General features: G+C 48.2%; 2 protein-coding genes across 4 annotated transcripts in view; both read left to right on the top strand.

Moving 5' to 3' along the window:
• PLXNB1 (plexin B1) overlaps positions 1-15740 on the top strand; it is a 155613-nt gene extending 139873 nt beyond the window's left edge. For 2 of the 3 annotated variants that reach the window (XM_079957667.1, XM_079957668.1), the window contains exons 38-39: positions 1041-1115; positions 2187-8095. In XM_079957667.1, the coding sequence (XP_079813793.1) occupies positions 1041-1115; positions 2187-2291 (180 nt within the window). In that variant the 3' untranslated portion in view covers positions 2292-8095. Of the gene's footprint in view, positions 1-1040; positions 1116-2186; positions 8096-15722 lie in introns of those variants that run through there. The other variant, XM_079957669.1, reaches the window with a different exon arrangement.
• LOC307209080 (ankyrin repeat and SOCS box protein 5-like) lies at positions 10008-19998 on the top strand. The gene is made up of 5 exons (XM_079964179.1): positions 10008-10289; positions 12199-12422; positions 13842-14035; positions 15572-15700; positions 17434-19998. The coding sequence occupies exons 2-5, from the start codon at positions 12212-12214 to the stop codon at positions 17653-17655; spliced, it is 756 nt and encodes a 251-aa protein (XP_079820305.1). The 5' UTR covers positions 10008-10289; positions 12199-12211; the 3' UTR covers positions 17656-19998.
• The last annotated feature ends 1974 nt before the right edge of the window (positions 19999-21972 follow it).

Here is a 21972-nt window from a genome sequence, read left to right as displayed (position 1 = left end):
CCCCGGACCAAGAGTCTGTTCAGCAGCTTCTGCTTTTGTAGCTGAAGTCGGTAAGGGCCCCGCCCTCCCAGGCCAGGTGCGAAAGGTCTGCAAAGGCAGGGAGCAGGTCTCACAGACAAGATGGAGCCAAGATAACATCATGACCCTCCACCCCAACTTCCTTGCATCTGGGGCTTCCAACTCTCCTGAAGCAACTCGGTTAGAGCAGAGGTTATTGCAAGGAAAATAAGTCTTAGCTTGTGGGCTGGGGCTGTGTGCCTTAATGACCGAGCACAAGTTTAATAATAATAATAATAATAATAATAATAATAATAATAATAATAATAGATACCCTGCTCTGCCTGGCCAAGACCGGGCTCAGGGCGGCTAACACCGAATATACAGTAAAAACATTAAAAACAAAACACACACACACAAAAAAACCCAAACAAACAGTTGATTAAAATATAAGTTAGACTACAGTTTAAAATACAGCTTAAAATGCAGCCTCGTTTTAGTGGTAGCCTATAGATCAAAGCCATAAGGGGAGAAAACATCAAATACTCACCGGGGCCAACTATCCATGCTGGTCCTATATGGCCCAGCAAAAAGAGCTGAGGGAAAATTTATATACAAAATCCCATATAAGGGGTTCCATCAAAAAATAAACAAATGAGAGGGGGGTTTAGATTGAGTCCAGCCCAAAGGCCAGGCGGAAGTTTGGGTGCAGAAGGTTCCCAGGTTTAGACCCCGGCATCTTCCAGTTAAAAATATCAAGATAACAGGTGATGGTGGGAAGGACCTCTGCGCGAGGCCTTGGAGAGCTGTTTCCCATCAGAGCAGACAGAAGTGGGCCAGGTGGACAAGTCGTGTGTCCTAGTCCTATTTAAGGCATGTTCCACAGATCCATTGAGAGTTCTCCGCCATGAAGTGACTTCACCATATCGCCAGTCCTGTTTGCAACTTGGGCCACCACAAAACTATTGAAAGTGACTCAGCAGGGGAGGGGGACAGCATGTTACTCTCTTGGTGACTATTAACCTGTCGTTTCCCGGTTACAGAACTACTCAGGTGACCTCAATTCCTTGGTGGCTCTGCATGAGCTCTACAAGTACATCAACAAGTACTATGACCAGGTAAATGTGGCTCATATTTTAATGTGGTCCCAAAAAACTTCCTTGTAGGGGAAAGGAACATTTTTTCAGGCTGGGGGGGGGGGCACATGTCCCTGGTGGGTGGGGCCAGAGGCAAAAGTGGGTGCAAATTTCATCTTTGTACCACATTTAGCCCACAGGGGTTAATGGTTCATAAGACTCTGTTTCTCAGTTGGTTTTGCTGCTGCCGTTACTACTAACTCAGTGGCACAACGAACGTGCAACGAGGAAAATTGCAGACTGGGTGTAAATGAGCCCACTGCCTCCACAGAAACTCTGTGGCTCTCCTGGAACTCGAAACTGCTCCCTCCACCAAAGGATTTGTTTTGGTGCTTGTCCTTTGGATGCTGAGAGGAGGTGGAAGTGGGGAGATGATTCGGAGCAGGAGGGCAAATGAATCAAGCTGACCCCAGACCTCAAAGAGGAAAGCATTCCTTTATCAGGGTGCCTCTACCAAAAAGGCCCTGCTCCTCCTGGATGCCAACAAGGAAGGCACCCAGAGCAGGGGCCCTCCTAAAGATGATGATGATGATCATCATCATCATCCAGTGCTACCTTGGGTTACATACGCTTCAGGTTACATACGCTTCAAGTTACAGACTCTGCTAACCCAGAAATAGTGCTTCAGGTTAAGAACTTTGCTTCAGGATGAGAACAGAAATCGTGCTCCGGTGGCGCGGCGGCAGCAGGAGGCCCCATTAGCTAAAGTGGTGCTTCAGGTTAAGAACAGTTTGAGGTTAAGAACGGACCTCCGGAACGAATTAAGTACGTAACCAGAGGTACTACTGTATATTATTTATACCCCGCCCATCTGGCTGGGCTTCCCCAGCCACTTTGGGCGGCTTCCAGCAGAATATTAAAATACAACGTAGGTTTGCATTGTATCTTATTGATGGAGATTCTGGCCTCTAGAAATCCATGCACCGAGCTTTAAGAGGCCTCGCTGGGATGCTGAGCATCCGCTGCCCCACCACCAAACAAAACCAGAAATCTGGCTCTAGAGGCGAAGGCTATGACTACCAGATAACAGCTCCAGGTTTCCTCTCCCTGCAGATCATCACCGCCTTGGAGGAGGACCCGACGGCGCAGAAGATGCAGCTGGGCTACCGCCTGCAGCAGATTGCCGCCGCCGTAGAGAACAAAGTCACGGACTTGTGATGTGCACAAGGGGACAGTCAGCCAGGCAGGGGGAGGGGGCAGAGGGCACCTGCTGCAGCAGGGACCAAGAACGCCACACTGACGACGTGGAAGGAGGGAGGAGCAGCAGCAGACCAGGAAATGCCAAGCGCCGTGGAGGGCCGAGGGTGCCAGAGAACTTTATTCTTCTTTTTTCCTTTGTTTTTTTTGCAACAATAATGATGATGATAATGGACTTTAGGGGAGCGTCTCCCTCCTCAGAAGCTGTGGGCTCCTCCCGTTCAGCTTGAGCCAGGAGGCCGGGAGTTACGAATGTGCCAAGAGGGTTAGAGACTAGTGTAGCCACGCAGGCGGCGATTTTTTTTGCCTCGGCGCCAGTAGCCAAGGCTCGGGCAGCAGCCTCTGGTTTGGGCGGGCTCCCTTTCGCCCTGAGAAGAGAGAGCATCCCACTGCCTAAGCAATCAGAGAAGGAGGGGAGCATCTCTTCAGCAGAGCCCTTCCCTGGCGCATCAAAACAGACTGGGACCAAGCGAAAGGGAAGAGGCTGAGGATGGAGGACAGAGGAGCCACTGCCAGACTGGGAAAGGCCTGCCACTAGCTGGGACCCCGCCGAGATTCCTGGAACAGCACAGAGGAGCCTGCGCCTGCCTTGCTCACCCCCACCTGGTTCAGAGGTCCTTGCCCCCCACAACCCAGCATGCCTTTCTGCAGCTGCTACTCCAAGCACAGAGCCCGTCCCCAGAAAGCACAAAGGAGACCTTGCTCCCCTCCGACTGCCTCGCCCCCTCCTGTTTGCTGCTGTTTGGGGGGAAAATGGACCTCTGGACCACACTGTGGAGAGGGGAAGCCTTTCCTCCCCTCTCCCGCTCCTCTTTTGAGTTAGCACTTCTCCTCAAGCAAACACCCTCTTTCCTCGTGTTCCTGTCTCTCACACTGTGGCTTTGCTCTGTCCAACGCCACCCCGCTTCCCCATGGGGGTCTTTCCTGGGTCTGCCAGAGGCAACTCAGAATTTTTGCAGAACCAATTGGCCATGCCTCTGGCTTCCTCCAAGGCCCATTGTGGCAGCTTTTGCTGTTTCTCTGCCTGAAGTTCGGTTGCCAATGTTTCACCGGCTTCTCATTCTGTGTCTTTGAGAGCTGCTTGACCTACAGCAGCAATGGCTACCCCTTCGCCCCTCCAAAAGTTGCTAGACTCCTGTCATTGTCCCTGACCACTGGCTCGGGCTGATGGGAGTTGGGTCACTTCCAGATGTTCTGTTTATTTACTTGGGATTTGTTTGCACAAAAATTATGGGGAAGCTAGACAACCTCAGCTGTTTATTTAACATTCGAGTTTTTATTCTACTTCGCTATATTATACCACACTTCCCAGTGTGTTTTCCTGTCACTTCCCCTATTACAAAAAAATAAGATTTGGGGGTGGGAATGAGGTTCTCCAGCAAGAGCTCCAAATCAGATTTATTTACCCAACATGAATTTGTCCATATGTGACTGAATCTCACCCAGAGGTGTTAGTGGTCTGGGATGGTGTGTGGAGACAAAGGCCTCTTACGATTTCTGCAGCAGGGTCTCTGTCTCCAGGGGTCCTGAAGCCACAGGAAAGGGAAGCCTTTTAGCTACTTGGAAGAGGTTTTCCCACCCTTCGTGCTGATTGGAGCAAATCAGAGGGAAAGGAAGTGAGCCAGCCATGGAGGATTGGCTCCCGGGGTCGTTCTACAGAAGGCACACTGGAAGAGCTCAGAGGAGTTGTTCTGTATGCTCCAAAGCTAATCCTTTTAGGAGCACTGAAAACACAAGCTGCTTTGGTTTCGGGAGAATTGCATGCATGTTCTGTAACGTACAAATACAACTTAAGTCGCTCCAGATATTGGAGCACTCCAAATGATTTGCCCGTGTACAAGCACAGTAAAAAGTAGATCTAGCTCACAGGAAGTACATGGAGATCTGCACTTATCGTTGCAATACATCCCTGATTACTAGCAGTATTGTACAATTATAAGGTTATGCAGCCTTCTTAGAAGGGGGCGTGGCAGTGCCTATGGTGAAGGGGCCCTACACTTCTGAATTTGCCACTGCTCTGCTTATCCCATCCCAAAATAGCAATCTGGAAGCACCCTTGAACTCCAGCAACATCTGGAAGGTCGCAGGTACCCATCCCTGACCTACAGGCATCCGCAGGAGGCAATATTTATCCCTTGCTGATTTAATCTGTTTTAACAGACACAGGTGCAAGCCCAGGTGGGGAGTTATTTTCCGTCAATTGACAACTCTACCTAACTTAGGTTAGCCGAAAAGGAACTATCGCTTGAAGCACTGTTGAATCATTCCATGTCATTCCTCACAGGGGGGAAAGAAACCCTGGATTGTGATGGGTTTGTTTCCCCGCCCCTTGCACCTTATTGCCTCTGCAGTTTTAGTTCTGCTTCTCCTTGTATGTTTGCAGCCCACATAAAACTGCACTAATGCCACAGTTTCAGGCAAGATCCAGCCACAGCAAACCGTTCCAATCTGCCGCTTTGCATCGTAGGCTCTGGCCCGCTTCCTTGCAAGCCGTGGGGTAAGGATTTCTCTCTCTTTATTTTGGCAGGGCTCCTGCTCCTTCAACAGCTGCACAGTCAGGCAACAAAACAGAAGAGGTGGCATGTTTTCCTTGGATTAGACTCTGTTGCAGATAGATGCCCAGCTTTTTTTAGTCCGGCTTCCTAGAACACTCCAGTGAGTTTTTATGGAGAGTTCTGTGCAATTTTAAAAGAATGCCTGTGCCAGCATCAAAGTAGGTCAACAAGAGCCATATGAGGCATGTTGTGGGGCGTCCGTGAATAGCATATATCTTCAACCCTTGTAATTTAAAACCAGGCGCAGAGTGGGAAGAGGATTCAGCTTAGAGTCGCAGCGCTTGTTTGCCTTTCTCAACTGTGCCATTTTCCTGATTTTAAAACCCCCCTCCCCCAAAGCTGCTACTTGCCCTGTGGCTGGTAGACTTCCAGGTACCATACAGGTGGCTTGCATATTTTAAACTGCAGGATAAATTGAACACCAGCCTCGGAGAGGGGGATTTGAATTGAGGAAATGGCACAAGCATGAAAGGGCTAGCTCCCTCCCATCTGTTAGCACCAGGGTCTGAATTTTTCTCCTCCCTGGCTTTTTAAAATGCAGGCGAGTCTGTTCACGGATCTCCTTGCATCATGCCTTAAGAGATTCAAAGGCTGGTGCCACCTTGGTAGCACAAATTTTAGGAAGAGCGCCTGTTGCCAGCTCCGGCACCGCTGGTTCAAATCACAGCCTAGCCATAACACTTCCCAGGTGCCTTAAGCCAGCCACTTGAACTCCAGCCCTCCGCCTCCTGTTTACAATATGGGGAACACCGATAATTACACTGGTATGCCTTGCATAGCTGTTGTAAGGATTACTGAGATTACGTGTGTCACATATTTCGGGAAAAGGCCGCATCGGCCTTCTCCAGTCTGATGCCCTCCAGATCCAGCCAACATGGCCGTCCAACCATACATATTCCCACCTGTTATCTCAGTCCAGTTATTAATACCTCAAGTGAAAGCACAACCCTGCTTGGAAGCTGTGCCCTTTGACCTGGAACAACCTCCCCCCAAATTTCAGGTAGCTCAGAGCAGGGCTGGTTTTACTTGGGGGTAGGGAGCACTTCGTACATGCTCAGCAGGCCTCTTGCTCCTTTTATTATTCCCCTGTTCCGTAGTTAAAACCAGGCTGTGAGACAAAACTCGTAACTTGGAGCCTTAGTCTTGAGCTCCGAATTTGTCCCGTAAAGATTTGTACCACGAAAAGGGTATATCGTGCACAGACAGATATTGGACACCCATTTCCTTTCCCAGAATGGGGTGGCCTCTTGTCGCCGCATTACAAGACAAAATTGCAGTTACCTTCCAGTTGACTCAGCAACTTACCTCTTTAGCCCCGCTGCCAAGGATAAGAATGTAAGGAAGAGCCAAAGGTTTGTTTACTCCCGTATACTTCTCTCCCCCCCAGCCCCAAAGTGCCCCGCCAGGTGTCTCTGGAAGGCCACAAGCAAGACGCAAAGGGCAATATCCATTTCCCATTGTTGCTCCCTAGCAGTTGCTACTGAGACGCCTCTGAATCCGTAAGCTCCATATTGTAATCCCTCCTAGTGGTGCCCCAATAAAACTGCAAAGCTAAGCAGGGTCTGGTATGGTTTCAAATTGAATGAGGGGACGACCACCCAATTGAGAATCCTGAATTGTAGGGGGGCTGGAGTGAAGGAGCCTTTCCAGCCCTATAATCATGTCTAGGAGCTTGCAGTTCTTGAGAGAGGTTCTGGGATGCAGGGCTTGAGACTCTGCCTTGCTTTGTGGGGATATGTTCTTAAAAGCATCAGAAGAAACCTCCTGGGTCATGCCAGTAGCCCATCTAGTCTGTTCTCTGAGTGCCTACGGGCATGAATACACAAGCATTCTTCATGAACGGTATCCCAAGCGTGAAGAAGCACCTCATTCTGTCCTTGATTGTCCAGGTTCTAGTCCTGCAACGCTCTCTTTCCAGGCTCTAGTATTAAGAGACGCTTTTCCCCACACCCTGTACCCTCTTGCGTACCTCAGTCCTTTCTTCGCCTCAAGACGCCTCCGATTCTGGGGTTGCTCTGTGCAAAGTGAGAGGGGAGCATTGTTTGAGGTGGTGAGCCCAGCACCCACTGCCTTCTGCAGGTGCTAAAAAGGCGTTCGGGTGCAGCAGTCGTAAATCTGGTGCTTACTCAAACCCCAGGGGTGGTCCTCTAGTGGCAATGGCCATTCAGAGACTGAAAAGCGGCAGCTGTGCATTGTAGAAAGTGGTCCCTGCACAACTCGGCTTGCCCAGAGGACTATGTTGTATCTTTAGCACTACCTTAAGAAAGGTGGGGTTCCTCTGCTTCTCGGCTCCTTGAAACGTCTCATGTCACCCTTCCTGTCCCACGCACCAGAGTCACCTGTGCTTTTGCAACAAGCAGAAGGAAAACAGAAGGACAACTTATTCCTTTTTTAACTTGTCTCTGTTGTGGTGTGTTTTTGACACCAGCCGGTCTGCAAGCACTGGTACAGGTGACCAAGCTTCTTGGAAAAGCAGAAAGAGAGAGGACAGTTCCTCAGGTTATATGTCTTGGCAGCTCGGTCCCCCAACAGATTTCCTTTGCAGCGTAAATGGTGGCAGGAACTTCTGCAATGGGGGAATAAATTCTGTAGGAAGAAACTGCTCTTGGCTCATGCCACAGCTCAGTGATGGAGCACCCGCTTTGCATACAGAAGGGGTTCGATCCCCAGAATCTCCAGGTAGGCCTGAGAAAACGCCTGCCTGAAATCCTGGACAGCCACTGCCAGTCAGTGTAGAGTCTATTGCCTGCACTGTAGACAATACTGAGCTAGATGGAGCAATGGCCTGACTCACTGTAAGGTAGCTTCTTATTTTGGGGAAAGGGCTGCCTGAGGTGGGTGAGTGGGTTGGACTCTGCCTGTGTTTCTTTTCTAGTTTCTTGCATCCCTGGTGCTCAGCATCTCACTCCCCCCCCCCTTTTTTTTTTTTCATTCTGGCCCAGCTCCGTAAATGCACTCTCTCAACTGATTAATAATAATAATAAATTCTCCAATCTGGAAAGCTTGATGGACAAACCAGCCAGCCTGATTTTGTTGTTGTTCCATAGTATAATAATGTTATTGTAGATACTGTTCTGAGCAAAGTAGGAGTTTTATCATCAAATGAGAAGTTTTGTCTGTAAATAATCAGTTTAGATCCCAGATGACTTTATTACAGAGCAAAATTCTTACACAGTAATTCAATAAACTTTAATATACAACACAGAAGAAGGCTCGAGCTTCCAGTTCCTTAATGATGTGGGAGGTCTGATTGCCTTTTTTTTTTTAAAAAAAAAAACTGGCTCTGCTCCTGTGCTTTTAACAGGATACATAAATTTAGAAACTGCAATTTTCTTAGCCTGTGTATTCTGCTGTGGAAAACCTCACCAGCTTAATTTCTGTGCCACAATGCTGTTAAAAAGCAGAGGATCAAAGCTAGTTTGTATGTTTTTTTTTGTGTGTGTGTGTGTGTATACACCTTATTGTGGGAGGAAAAACTCTTGCTTTCACTTAACTGGTACTATTAAGAACAGAAGAGCCCTGCTTAGCCTCCTGTTCTCTTAGTAGCTAACTGTGAGAAGCCAGCAAGCAGGACTCGAACTCACAACCACCACTCTTCCCACCTGCGATTCCCAGCAATTGGTACTGAGAGGACGACCATCTCCCGGCAGTGTCAGCATGGCCAACTTGGATGGCTTTTAAGAGAGGGTTACTCACATGTATTGAGGATAAGACTATCAAGCCATGTAATTACTACCTACACTGGTGAAAGCAGATGAACTTCAGCTGCTGGGAATCACAAGTGGAGAAGGTTGTGTTGTGCTGAGGTCCTCCTAGGCATCTGGCAGGCCTATGTGAGAAGAGGCTGCCGGACTTTAGAAGGACCGTTGGGCTAATCCAGCAGGGCTTTTATGATGTTCTCACACAGGGTGACGTGGTCAGTGTGTTGGCCAAGGGGCTGGGAGAGACCAGGGTTCAAATCCCCACTCAGCCATGAGGCGCACTGGGTGGCCTTGGGCCTGTCGTCGCCTCACAGGGTGGTTGTGGGGGATTATTATTATTATTACATCTATTATTACCATCCAAACCACTGTCCTGTGTGGTTTCTAGTCAGGCGTCTGAGAGGGGTTTTCTCTTTTACGCTTTCCCTGGGATAACCCACTGTTTACTGCTGAACTGGAACCAAGATCAATAGGGTTTTCAGCAAATTGACGTTTGTTCCGATTCAACAGTAAATCGCAGATTTTCCCGAGAAATGCAGGGGGTCCAAAAAGCCCAAACAAACCTCTCCAACCCCTGACTAGAAATCACGGGACAAAGTGAAGTGCGGATGGTCCCTTAGGTCCCAGGGCAGGGTCCAGAAAATGGAAACACAACCTGAACACCATGGGCATAGCTTTTTCTGGGAGATCACCCCCCCCCCAAGTTGTGGAGCTCAGATCACGGGTCAAATTCCCCCCCCAAAAAAGAGGACATCACGAGGGACATGCTTTTGTCATACTCAGTTAATTGTTTATTTATTATTTTTTAATAAACTTTATTACATTTTCAGAATTTACAAAGAATAGAATAATTTGATCCTCAACTACATATTCTAAAGTAAAAACAGGTGTTACAAAATACATGGTAGATGTAAGATAAACAGAGTAACATTAAAAAAGAAAAAAGGAAGGGGGGGGGAAACCAAACCATTCTGTACACAAAGTCCTTCCAACTGGTTTGAGTCCCTCATGAGTTGGTTGACTTCCATCTATCTCTTTGCGGTTTCGATTCCGACTATTACAATTAAATAATCTGTGTTTTATTGTTTATCCAAACAATAGGAAGAATTCCCCCCCCCCCCGCTTTTCTGTGAAATTAATCTAAACACAGCCAAGTGTTATTATTGGAACCGTATTTATTCAGATAATTTTGGAAGCATTCCCATTCCTTTTTGACCTTATGTACCGAGTGGTAATTGAGTACTTTTAATGCTTTTCAATGATTTTTGAGGGGGCAGCTGCCCACCCCCCTTGACTACGCTCATGATTAACACGGTGTTACACGGCATTAAAAACGAATTTTAAATGAAGGCGTGTGGACTGCAGAGTCCGCTTCCCGCGCGCCGACACACCCCGGGTTTCCCGCGTGTTTTATGAAGGCTCCTCGAGGCCTCGCTGCGGCTTCGCACTGCGGAGAAAGCGGCGCCCGGGAGGGCGGCTCCCTTCTCGCCGCGCGGCAGCCATTGCAGGCGGCGCCTCCTCCCTCGGGGCGAGAGCGGAGGAAGGAGGCTCGGCCGCCTTTCCCCCGGGGCCTTGAGGAAAGCCCTGGGAAGCGGCCTCCCCGGGGCGGAGCGGCGCCGACGACGGGACTCGCAACGCCCGCCTCTCGCTCCGAGATGGCCGGCCGCTTCACTCCGAGCCGGTGCCGGGCGTAGCGCGGGCGGGTAAGCGGCCCAAACGGGGAAGGAGGGAGGGTTTTCGGGGAGATGCCGGGCGGCCACGACCCATCTTGGCGTTCAAAGGAGCAATGCATGGCGCAGGGGAGGGGTCGAAAGCGGGTTTTAATCCGGATCCGCTCGCGTGCCGGATGCAGCGGGGAGGGAAGGTTGCAGCTGCGAATCGGTCCAGCGAGCCAGGCGTCGGTGCATCGCGGACAGAGGCGTCTCTTGCCGGCCCAGATCAGCTTCCCCCTGTCCCTCCTGCGAAAGTTTGGGGTGAATCCGTTTCGAAGGTCCTTCCCCTGAGCTCCGACGGCTTCGTGGTCTGGTAGTAGGAATGGGTCCGTCCGTTAGGGCCGCTGCACTCTGCACATGTTCAGAAGTGCGCTCGACACCCAGGGCTGAGCGCGGGTCTTGAGCTCCAGCACCCCTGAGCTTGTTTCACTGACTCTTTGGAGCCCTGTGCTTCTGGTTCAGGAGGCTTGAGGTATAGGTGCCAACTCCCCGGGTGCCCAAGCACCACTGCCAGGTTTACGTATAAGCTAAACTACGTATAGCTTAGGGCCCCACTCTCTTGGCCCCCCCCCAAAAAAAAATAATTCACTATTAATATACTTCTTCTTAATTGTATTTCAGTTCAACAATTACTTTGATAAAATACATATTTTGTTATGCGCAAATGGCTTTAGATACCTATCAGGTCCATAAATTTCCATATAGCATCTATTCAACACGAAAACCAGTGACTATGTTGTTGACAAAGGACAGCTGGGCATATAAAGGGCCCCATTGCCTTCAGTAGCTTAGGGCCTCATCAAACCTAAATCCAGCCTTGCCAAGCACCCACAAAATTTCCCATCAAGGGGCCAGGCACCCACAAATTTCGGCGCCAGGGCCATGCATACTGCATGGCACCCATGGCCGTGGGGCCAAGCTGGCCCTCTTGGGTATGGGGCAGGGCTGTGTTCCTAGTGGTAGTGGGATTGACAGATGACCAGAGGGGTGCCAACTTGAATAAAATATGGGGAGGGAGGGAAGCCCCACCCTGCATAATCAACCACATGATGGGGCACACCTACACTATTTGAACAGCAATGTCCATCAACTTGGGGGAGGCAAATTTTCTTGGGGTGGGAAGAAGAATGGCGATTTGTCAGGGATGCTTTAGCTGAGATTCCTGCATTGAAGGGGGTTGGACTAGATGACCCTTGGGGTCCCTTCAAACTCTTACGATTCTATGAAGGGACCGTGTCTGACCCCCTCCGCCCCTGAGAAGCCGTGGTATGGCTGAAGCAGGGAAAGAGAGAGATGGGGGAACATAGCAGGGAGGAACTCTGTACATGGCTAGGAGCACTTTGGCCAATTGCTCCAACGGGCAGAAAAATCATAAAGTGGTCCGCCAAGACCCTCAGCAGTTTTAAAGTAGTCCTGGGAAACCACTGTGGTAGAGAGAATCTGGCCAGTCTCATGCGACACGTAAGGGTGCTTAACCTCTCCCCTGTTCTCTTATCACCAATCTGAAGCTCAGTGCACACCCCCCCCCCCAGTCCATACATGCGGGTGCTGTTGTGGTTTAAACCACTGCCGATCGGAAGGTTGGCGGTTCGAATCCCCTCAACGGGGTGAGCTCCCGTTGCTCTGTCCCAGCTTCTGCCAACCTAGCAGTTCGAAAGCACACTAGTGCAAGTAGATAAATAGGTACCACTGTGACGGGAAGATAACCAGCGTTTCTGTGTGCTCTGGCACTCGTCATGGTGTCCCGTTGCGCCAGAAGCGGTTTAGTCCTGCTGGCCACGTGACCCGGAAAGCTGTCTGTGCACAAACACCGGGAAGCGAGCTGAGCGCCGCAACCCCGGAGTCACCTTTGACTGGACTTAACCGCCCAGGGGTCCTTTACCTTTACCTTACCATACAGGGGAAGCCTTTGCATGTGGACAGAGGGAGGACGGACGGAGATGGGCTTCTACATCAGCTCCCTCTCCCGAGCGCCCTACGGCAATGGGGCACCGCCAGAGTCCTCGCGCCCCGCTGCCAAGCGCTACCAGGCGGCGCCCAGCTACAACTACAGGTGGACGGAGCTGCACTACGAGGCCAGCCGTGGCAACGTGGAGAAGCTGAAACAACTCCTGCTGACCTCAAGTGTGTGTCCTATATAATGTTTCCAGGTTGCACTTAGGGCTAAAAATGGAGCAAACCAGACTTTGGGAAGGAGAGGGGCTTGGGCAGTGTTTATTCCCCGCACTCAAAACTCCATAACAATACAGTGGTGCCTCGCAAGACGAAATTAATCCGTTCCGTGAGGCTCTTCGTATAACGGTTTTTTCGTCTTGCGAAGCAAGCCTATTGACAGCTTAGCGGATTAGTGCTATTAGCGGTTTAGCGGCTTTTAGCGATCAGCTGTTAAGCGGCTTATCAGCGGATCAGCTGATAAGCGGCTTAGCGGCTTAGGGAAAGGGGAAAAAACCCACAGGAACTCGCAAGACATTTTCGTCTTGCGAAGCAAGCCCATAGGGAAATTCGTTTTGCGAAGCACCTCCAAAACGGAAAACCCTTTCGTCTAGCGGGTTTTCCGTCTTGCGAGGCGTTCGTCTTGCGGGGAACCACTGTATTGTGCGCAGGCAATACAAATGGTGTACTATACCAAAAAAGAGGGACCGTGGGCAAGGGGTGGCTGTAGTCCACTCCTAATCCAGGCCATTATGTATGGCATAGAGAAAGCCAGAGAAAAGTTGTGCTTCCTCTCTCCTAACCCTGGGAACTCGTGAAGCTGAATGTTGGAAGATTTGGGATGAATAAAAGAATGCCTTTCCACAGTTAAACTGTGGAACTCACTGCCACAGGAGGCAGCAATGGCCACCGTCTTGGGTGGCTTTAAAAGAGGATTAGACGAAAGTCAGGGCGGAGAGGGCTATCGAGGGCAACTGGCCGCAATGGCTAGACCAGGGGTCAGCAACCTTTTTCAGCCATGGGCCGGTCCACCATCCCTCAGACCATGTGGTGGGCTGGACTGTATTTTTTTTGGGGGGGGGGGAAATGAACAAATTCCTGTGCCCCACAAATAACCCAGAGATGCATTTTAAATAAAAGGACACATTCCGCTCATGTTAAAACACCAGGCAGGCCCCACATATAACCCAGAGATGCATTTTAAATAAAAGGACACATTCTACTCATGTAAAAACACGCTGATTCCTGGACTGTCCGCGGGCCAGATTTAGAAGGCGATTGGGCCGCATCCGCCCCGCAAGCCTAATAATAATAATAATTTATTATTTATACTCGGCCCATCTGGCTGGGTTTCCCCAGCCACTCTGGGCGACTTCCAACAAAACACTAAAATAGTGGGCTCGACTCTACCTCCCCAGCGATGCTTCCAGGTACCAGTTGCTGGAAACCACAGGTGGGGAGAAGGCTCTTGTGCTTGGGGGGCATCTGTGAGAACAAGATGCTGGACTAGGTGGGCCACTGGCCCGATCCGTCTGGTTTTTCTTAAGTCCTCAGTTTGTTTCCATCTTGCACTGTTTTTCTGGAAGGTGCTCATCTCCCCTTTGGTTTCAGACAGGGAGCTGGTGGACAGGAAAGATTATTACGGCAAGACGGCCCTCTACTGGGCAGCCTACAAGGGGCAGAGGCATTCGGTGGAGCTGCTCTTGCAGCATGGCGCCAACGTCAACACCTGCTGCAAACACGGGGGGACCCCTCTCCACGCGGCCGTCGGCCTCTTCCCCGACTGCACCCTGCTGCTGATCCAGGTAACGTCGTCAAAGGGCCATCGTCCAGGGGTTAAGCCCCTGTCTTGCATGCAGAAGGCCCCAGGTTCAATCCTGGCATCTCTTAAGGCGAGACGGGAGAACCTCCTTATTTGGAAAGCTGCTGCTGCCAGCCAGTGCTGGTGACGCTGAGGTAGGTGGGCCAATGGTGTAAGGCAGATTTCTCTGCTCCCAATCCGCATCCCTGCTGCTAGGATCCAAAGGGGCATGGTGGCCTGTTGACAGGAATAATAATAATAATAATAATAATAATAATAATAATAATAATAATAAAAAAATAAATAAATAGTTAATTATCTGTGTATTGATTGTGGTCTGACTTCATTTACTTATTCAGAGGTTTCTCTGCACAAGGCATTTCATTATTTTATTTTAAAAAAATATTAGTTTTACATTTTAATTTTACATTCAAACATAAAATACCACCACAAAATAAATAATTCTCTGACTTCCTTCCTCCCCTCCGTGGAGTCCGCAGATAGTCACTTTCCACTGTGTATCATATCGTCATCTGTCTCTCCAATATACTCAATATTAACTGAAGTTCTTTTTCACATTGCAAGTCTTATTGCAGTCCTAATATTTTTAACTGTTTACAGTGTTCTCTCAGATAAGCTACAAATTTCCCTCAGTCTTTATTGACATTTTTATCATCCTGGTTTCTGATTTCCCCAGTCGTTTTAACCATTTCGGCATAGTCATCAGTTTTGTTATCCATTCCTCTCTTGTATAGGGATCTTCTCTTCCTAAGAGTATCCAGGCTGCCGTTGTTGCGTACATAAACAGCTTATTTTTTTTTTTTTTGCTCCCTTGGTATTTTTTGCTCCACGAGGCATTTTAAGGCAGCTTCCTCCATTCCTAGCTGCCATTCCTGAGAGTGGCAGGAGGAAGGGAGGGCAGATTCAATCACTGCAGGAAATTATTTACACAGCCAGGGAAAAGAGTCGGCGGAAGAAGACTGGAAGAAATTTAAAGGCTGTTTACAGAAATATTGTAAAATTCATGAATGTTAGAATGATGTTGGATAGAAATTAAGTGGTTTCCAGCTGTAATGCTTAAGAGATATGAAAAAAAAGTTTTAGAAATAAGTAAAAACTAATGCTGAGGATTTGCTGAACTAACAATTTGAATTGGAATACAAGAAAGGGAGGTATGAGGAGGTCAGGAAAATAAGTTAAAAGAAAATAAGTAATGGAAATTCTATGTGTTTTTAATTAATTTTGCATTTTTGTATTTTTGTTGTTTTTTCTTTTTTTACTTTTGCTTTTACATAGTATTATTTTTTGAAAACTTTAATAAATATTCTATTTTTTTAAAAAAAGGAAATTATTTACACAGAAGCCGTTCTGTTTGGCCTGTGGTGGGTGGAGGGGGAATCAGGTACCTGTTGCATCCGATTCGGCCCTAAAGATGCCCAGGTTGGACTTCTGGACTTTGCTCACATCATATGGCTTCAGCAAGCCAGGACATGGTGGGGGGTGAGGTCTGTGGTGCTAATGACTTGTTGTTCCTCCTCAGCACGGCGCAGATGTGAATCTGAAGGACAACTGGGGAGTGACCCCCATGTACCTGGCTGCATGCAGTGGACAGACAGAGTGCATCCGGTTGCTGGTGCAGGCTGGGGCCTGCATCTGCTACAGAAACAAGGTAGCCCATTACTAAAGACCAGGGGTCAGCAAACTTTTTCAGCAGGGGGCCGGTCGACTGTTCCTCAGACCTTGTGGGGGACCGGACTATATTTTGGAAGAAAAAAACTCGAATTCCTATGTCCCACAAATAACCCAGAGATGCATTTTAAATAAAAGCACACATTCTACTCATGTAAAAACACCAGGCAGGCCCCCCACAAATAACCCAGAGATGCATTTTAAATAAAAGGACATATTCTACTCATGTAAAAACACGCTGATTCCCAGACCATCCGTGGGCCGGATTGAGAAGGCGATTGGGCCGGATCTGGCCCCCGGGCCTTAGTTTGCCTATCCATGCTAAAGAATGTGGGAATGTCCAGGGAGGCAGGAGAGGATATATTGTTTATTACTATCCTTCCTAACTTGCGCTGGCAAGTTCCTTTACTTAGCAGAGTTTCACATTCCCCTTTTAAACACACAGCAGGTAGCTGGTTGCAGGATTGTGTAAGCCTCTCACTACCGTGGTACCTCTGCATACGAACAGGATCCGTTCCGGAGCCCCGTTCGCATCCTGAAACAAACGCAACCCGCGTGATTCGCCTCTTCCGCACAAGTGCGAGTGGCGAAACCCAGAAGTAACGAGTTCCGTTACTTCCGGGTCGCTGTGGAGCACAACCCGAAAACGATCAACCTGAAGCAACTTCAGCCCAAGGTATGACTGTATTGGGTTACTGGTAAGTTCCCTTATATCCCTCTTAAAAGAATGAACATGCCACAGTCTTGTGTAAAGTATATAAACGTAGTTTACTCACATTCTGTTCACAGTTGGATCCCTGAAGGGCAGACTTGGTTACAAAGTATATACATGTGGAGCTATCCCATATGGGGATAATCCCAGTGTTCTCTGTTGGCTGGAAGCTTCAGGATGAGAACAAAAATTGTGCGGCGGCGGCAGGAGGCCCCATTAGCTAAAGTGGTACCTCAGGTTAAGAACAGTTTCAGGTTAAGAACGGACCTCCAAACAAATTAAGTACGTAACCCAAACTTCCCAACAACAATAAATATTATAATTATAATAGATGTTAGCAAATAATAATAATAAGTAATAATAATAATAATACAGTGGTACCTCGCAAGACGAAATTAATTCGTTCTGCGAGTTTTTTCGTCTTGCGATTTTTTCGTCTTGCGAAGCACGGATTTTGGAAAAGCTTCAAAAATCACCAAAGTCTTCAAAAACCTCAAAAAAGGCTACCACACCACGTGCTATGAGTTGCTCCTCGAAGTCAAGTCGCAACTGCACCCCCTGAATGCACGGTTTTAAGAAAAAGGAAACAAACTTGCAAGACAAAGGAAACAAACTTGCAAGACGTTTTCGTCTTGCAAAGCAAGCCCATAGGGAAATTCATCTTGCGAAGCAACTCAAAAAACGAAAAACTCTTTCGTCTTGCGAGTTTTTCGTCTTACGAGGCATTCGTCTTGCGAGGTACCACTGTAATAACATCTAATTCCAAGGTGGCAATGTTCCTCTGTGTCCCAGGTTAGCTTCACTGCTACTCTGCCATTCTTCCACCTGATCTCTTGCCACCCAAAACAAAGAATTGCCTCGAGTACCAGCCCAACTCAGAGTAGACCCTTTGGCGTTAAGGAACGCGGCTAACTCACATACACTAATTTCAGTGCGCCTCCTCCAAGTAGGCCTTTGGGAACGCAACCCGAAATGCTGTTTTTTCTCTTTTCCGGCTGCAGAAAACAGGAGCCCCTCCCAAGCGCCTCGTCTCTCAGCAGGCGTTGATGTCCTGGATGGATTCCTGCCGCCAGCAGCCCCTTTCCCTCAAGCACCTAAGCCGCCTCTCCATCCGGACTGCCCTGGGTCACAGGAGACTCCAAGCCATCAGGGACTTCAACCTCCCTCCGCTGCTGAAGCAGTACCTTATGTTTGAAGACCTGGCTCTACTCGACGGGTTGTAGCCTCGCGAGGCGCAGAATCAGCGCCTCCCGGCTGGTGCTGTTTCTCCGCCGCGGGAGGGCCTGCCGGCGCCTTTTCCTTGCCCGGCGTATGTCGCCTTTGTCTTTCGACTGGGGTGCTGGTGTCGCCATCACACACGGAAGTCGGGCTTTCCAAGAAGGAGATGAGGGGATGAGATTACAACTTTTTTAGTTTAGGAGGAAAAGGCGAGCAAAGGGAACATGCTGGAAAGGTCCATAAAGCGATGTGTAGCGCAAATTAGGAGAACAAAGACGTTTTTTCTCCCACAAGGACCCGGTCCTACAAGGAAGCTCAATGCTGGGAGACTCCTTACATTGTTAAAACGATGGGGTTTGCTGCCAGAAGATGCTGCGACGATCACTAAGCTGGGTGGCTATGAGAGGGGTTTAGATCACTTCGCGGAGGGTAAGGTTGTCAATGATCACATGGGATCAGAGGCACGATTCCTCCGAATAGTGGGAGGATGTGTGTTGCGTTTATGTCCTACTTGCAGACTTCCCTGGGGCAACTAGTTGGTCACTTTCTGAAAGCAGTTGTTAGCCTAGATGGGCTTGATCTGGGGTGTGTGTGTGTGTGTGTGTGTGTGTGTGTGTGTGTGTCTTATGGTCTTTTGAGTCACCTCCTTCCTTATTGGCACCCCTTCATCTCTTCTGCTTGTCACCTGGATGTCTTGCCATTTGGACGGCTGAATTGCCTTCCTGGATCAGACCTCTTGTTCCTGACAAAACCTGATATTGCTGGGAAGCTTGTAAACTGGGGGCAGGGTTGGAGCCTTTTTTGGCACAGTAAAACGTCGCATCCCGACGTTGACAGGTGGACGAGGTCGGCTGCCTGTCAACCGTCTGACATCGTGATGACTGATAGGGGGTTGGTCCCACCCACCTGCCAAATGTTGACCTACCTGCGGTGGTGATGGAGTAGTCTGATTCAAAGCGGCACCAAGCAGGATTGAACTCTCTGCTCACCAGCTGATGAGCAGCGGGTCCAATCCTGCACTCTAGTGAAGTGGCACCCAGCAGGACTCAACCCTACTCCCCAGCCTATCAGGTGATGTCATCCGGTGACATCAGCTGATGGGCAGGTGGACATGGTTATGGGGAAATAGCCTTGTGGGACTACTTGAACCCTTGGCTGGTTGTCCGGGGGGTGGAGGTTCCTCACCCCTTTTGTAAGCAGAGCATGAAGGTGACGCCTTACCTTCTCCTGCTGCTTGCCCCTATTATCTCTAGCTGACTCCACGTGCATTTTAGATCAAGGGAAAAGGAGGCTTCAAGCATGCAGGCCCTACTTTAAGAACAAAACAAACCAGATCCACAAACCAGAGCCAGGTGCGAAGAGACACACTGTTAGTATTAGAGAATTCCGAGCCCAGGAATTTGTTTCAAGTACCACAGAACTGAACTGGGCTCAGTCCTTCCATACAAAAAAACAACACAAATAAAGCTACTCCTTTGCCTCCTTCCTTAATCAGCGGGGAGTAAGAAATTCTTGTAAGAAATCACCCGGAGATCTTCTGGTCCGGGATAGTAAGAAGTGTTAGCCTGGAAATTTTCCGGCCATTTCCATAGGATAACTTAATCCAATAAGCTACTGTCATCCTATTATTTACTAAAATCTAACATGGGTGGATTAGCTTTGGCTCGTAACCAAGAGGAAGGCATACCATATGGTATCTGTAATGTCCTCAGATCTGTACATGAATTTAGACACTACTTCTCTATTAGCCCTAAGATGAGAAGGTGTACGTTGATGGGCTTTCTTCAGTTCATCCTCTCCAGTGTGCAGTTTTCAGAAGAAGGGTTGGTGGTCACGTCCCAGTTCTGGAAGAACTTGAGAACCTCTTCCACTTTTGCCACCAGGCTGGAGAAGCAGCCATATAATCAATTACATTTGCTCCTTTGTAAGAAAAGCGAATTCTCCCTTCTCATCCCCTCTTGCACAACCATTCAACAAAGATTAGCTTTGACTAATAAACTGACCAGAACCTCTCAGGACTTGATTTGGGAGTCCAGGGAATTCCTGATCACTCCAGTTTAAATGTTCACTTCTTTTCCCACCAATTCTGGCATTAAAATCCTCTGCAAAGCACTAGGGTTTCTAGGAACTTCTTGTCCCAATTGCTACAAAAAAATCTCCACGTTCCGCCATATGTCCCAGTTGGCAAAGGGTGATGAAGTTAGGTTGGATATGCTCCTTGATTACAAGAAAAGCTATCATTTGATACCTTAACTGTCCGAACTACTGCATAACTATCCACTTTCCCAAGCTGCAAGATTCTTGTTCTAATTGATGTTGAGATTAATAAAGCTAATTCATCACTGGGATGACCTCTCTCTTTTTTCTTTCTTGACCCTGCCAGCACTGAAACGGTCTTGTATCTGGAGAAATCAGTTTGTATCTCAGCAGCTTGGACCTCCTCTTTCTCTTCACCTGTTCCTTTTGCTTGTATGTTGGCATCTGTCTGTCTTGGAAGACAATGGAGGAATGTGCCTTGGGGGGGGTGAGGTCAAGCTGTTGGAAAGTTGCAGCGCCTGTTGTGGCTGTAGAGACCAAAGCGGGAGAGACATGTTTTGTTTCAGCTGGGGCTGATGAAGGCGTCCAGTTTTCCTGTTGTTACAGGGACACCATGGCCTTTCTTCTCTCTGTGCGCCTCCCAGAGGTCATTTCTCCTCCGGTCACTGCTATGGATATACAACTTAACTGTCTGTCTCCATGATAATACTTTAATTTGATCTTCTCTTAGCCTCATCTGCTGCCAAAGGTGTGTATGTAATGCACATTGCAGTTTAAAAAACTTTTATATCAAAGGCTTACTACAACTGTTGTTGGGGTTTTTTGTGTTTGCTTTTCCCTGGGTTATTATTGTGTCCACAGAATTTTAAATTTTGCTACCTTGCTGCTTTTATGTTCATTTCATCCATCTACTCTTCTTCTTCTTTGGCGATCACTTGTAGCCGGGTAAGATTGTCTTCCATAAATACGGTTTTAACATATAGGTAGGTAGCCGTGTTGGTCTGCCATAGTCGAAACAAAATAAAAAAATTCCTTCCAGTAGCACCTTAAAGACCAACTAAGTTTGTTATTGATATGAGCTTTCGTGTGCATGCATCTGAAGAACGGTTTTAACAATGAGTCTAAGTGATTGTGGAGGCCAATTCTAGATCCACACGTCCTTCCACAGTGGGGACATTGGTTTCCAGGCAGGAGTTGATCACGATGTGGATTTGCCAAGCATGCCTTCCTCTTAGCACGTTTCTCCCTTTCGCCCCAAGTTTGAGCATCCTCAAAGCCCATGACACCTTTGTTAAAGGCTGTTCTCCAATTGGAGTGCTCGCAGGCCAGTGTTTCCCAGTTGTCAATGTTTATGCTACATTTTTTTAGATTTGCCTTGGAGAGTCTTTAAACCTCTTTTGTTGACCACCAGCATTACTACGCTACTATCAAGCTACAATAACCAAAGCTTTTGGGGCTATTAACCTTTAAACTAGCCTGGGAACATGAAACGGTCAGAAAGGCCACCATGTGATGGATTGGCAGGTGAGCCTCTCTCAAGAAGACATTCCACAAGCAGGGGACCACAATGAAAACTAGTGGCGAAGAGACTGAGCTACAAATCAGGAAGACTCATTTGAACTGTGCCTTTTCCATGCTAGGTGGGCTTAGACGATCTGTCACAGAAGACAAGCATGCTGCCGCTCCCCTTGTCTGGAGCAAGGTTTCATTAAACAACACAATGGAGTGGTCCTTTTTTTGATTGGGTGGGGGGGGAGATTAGTAATCATTTGACTAGATTGGGGTGGGGAATTATTTTCAGTCTCGGGGTCATGTTCCTACCTCTGAACTTGATGAACATGCTAAACACCTGAATTTTTTAAAGATTTTTTTTTTTTAATGAAAATCAGCATTGGATTTTAAGCCAGGTTTTGGGTGTTGTCATTAGAAGAATGAAAGTAAGAGGAAGCAAGAGTTCTTGCTGCAGCAGTAAAAACATGGAGCGGCTTCTTTTAGTAGGCATGTCTGAATGCACCCTGAGCGTTCACAAGCGCAGTTGCTGAGGCCGTTTCTTTAAAAAACAACACTGCCTTGACATCACTGTTTCGCCGTCAGAGTTAATGGTTGTCTTGGTTCTTAATTTTCAAGGCAGAAGTGTCCTGGGTTTGTCTTCCTCTGGCACAATGTAGGAGCCTTTGCTAGAGGACGGTCTGTATGTATATTTCAAACAATGGAGAGTCTTGTGAAGAGTTTGGATTTTATATCCCGCTTTCTCACTACCCGAAGGAGTCTCAAAGCGGCTAACA

Source organism: Podarcis cretensis, assembly GCF_951804945.1.
Source record: "Podarcis cretensis genome assembly, chromosome: 2".
Lineage (NCBI taxonomy): Eukaryota > Metazoa > Chordata > Lepidosauria > Squamata > Lacertidae > Podarcis > Podarcis cretensis.
Note: the sequence above shows the minus strand (reverse complement) of the source record. Positions and strands in the feature narration are given on the sequence as shown.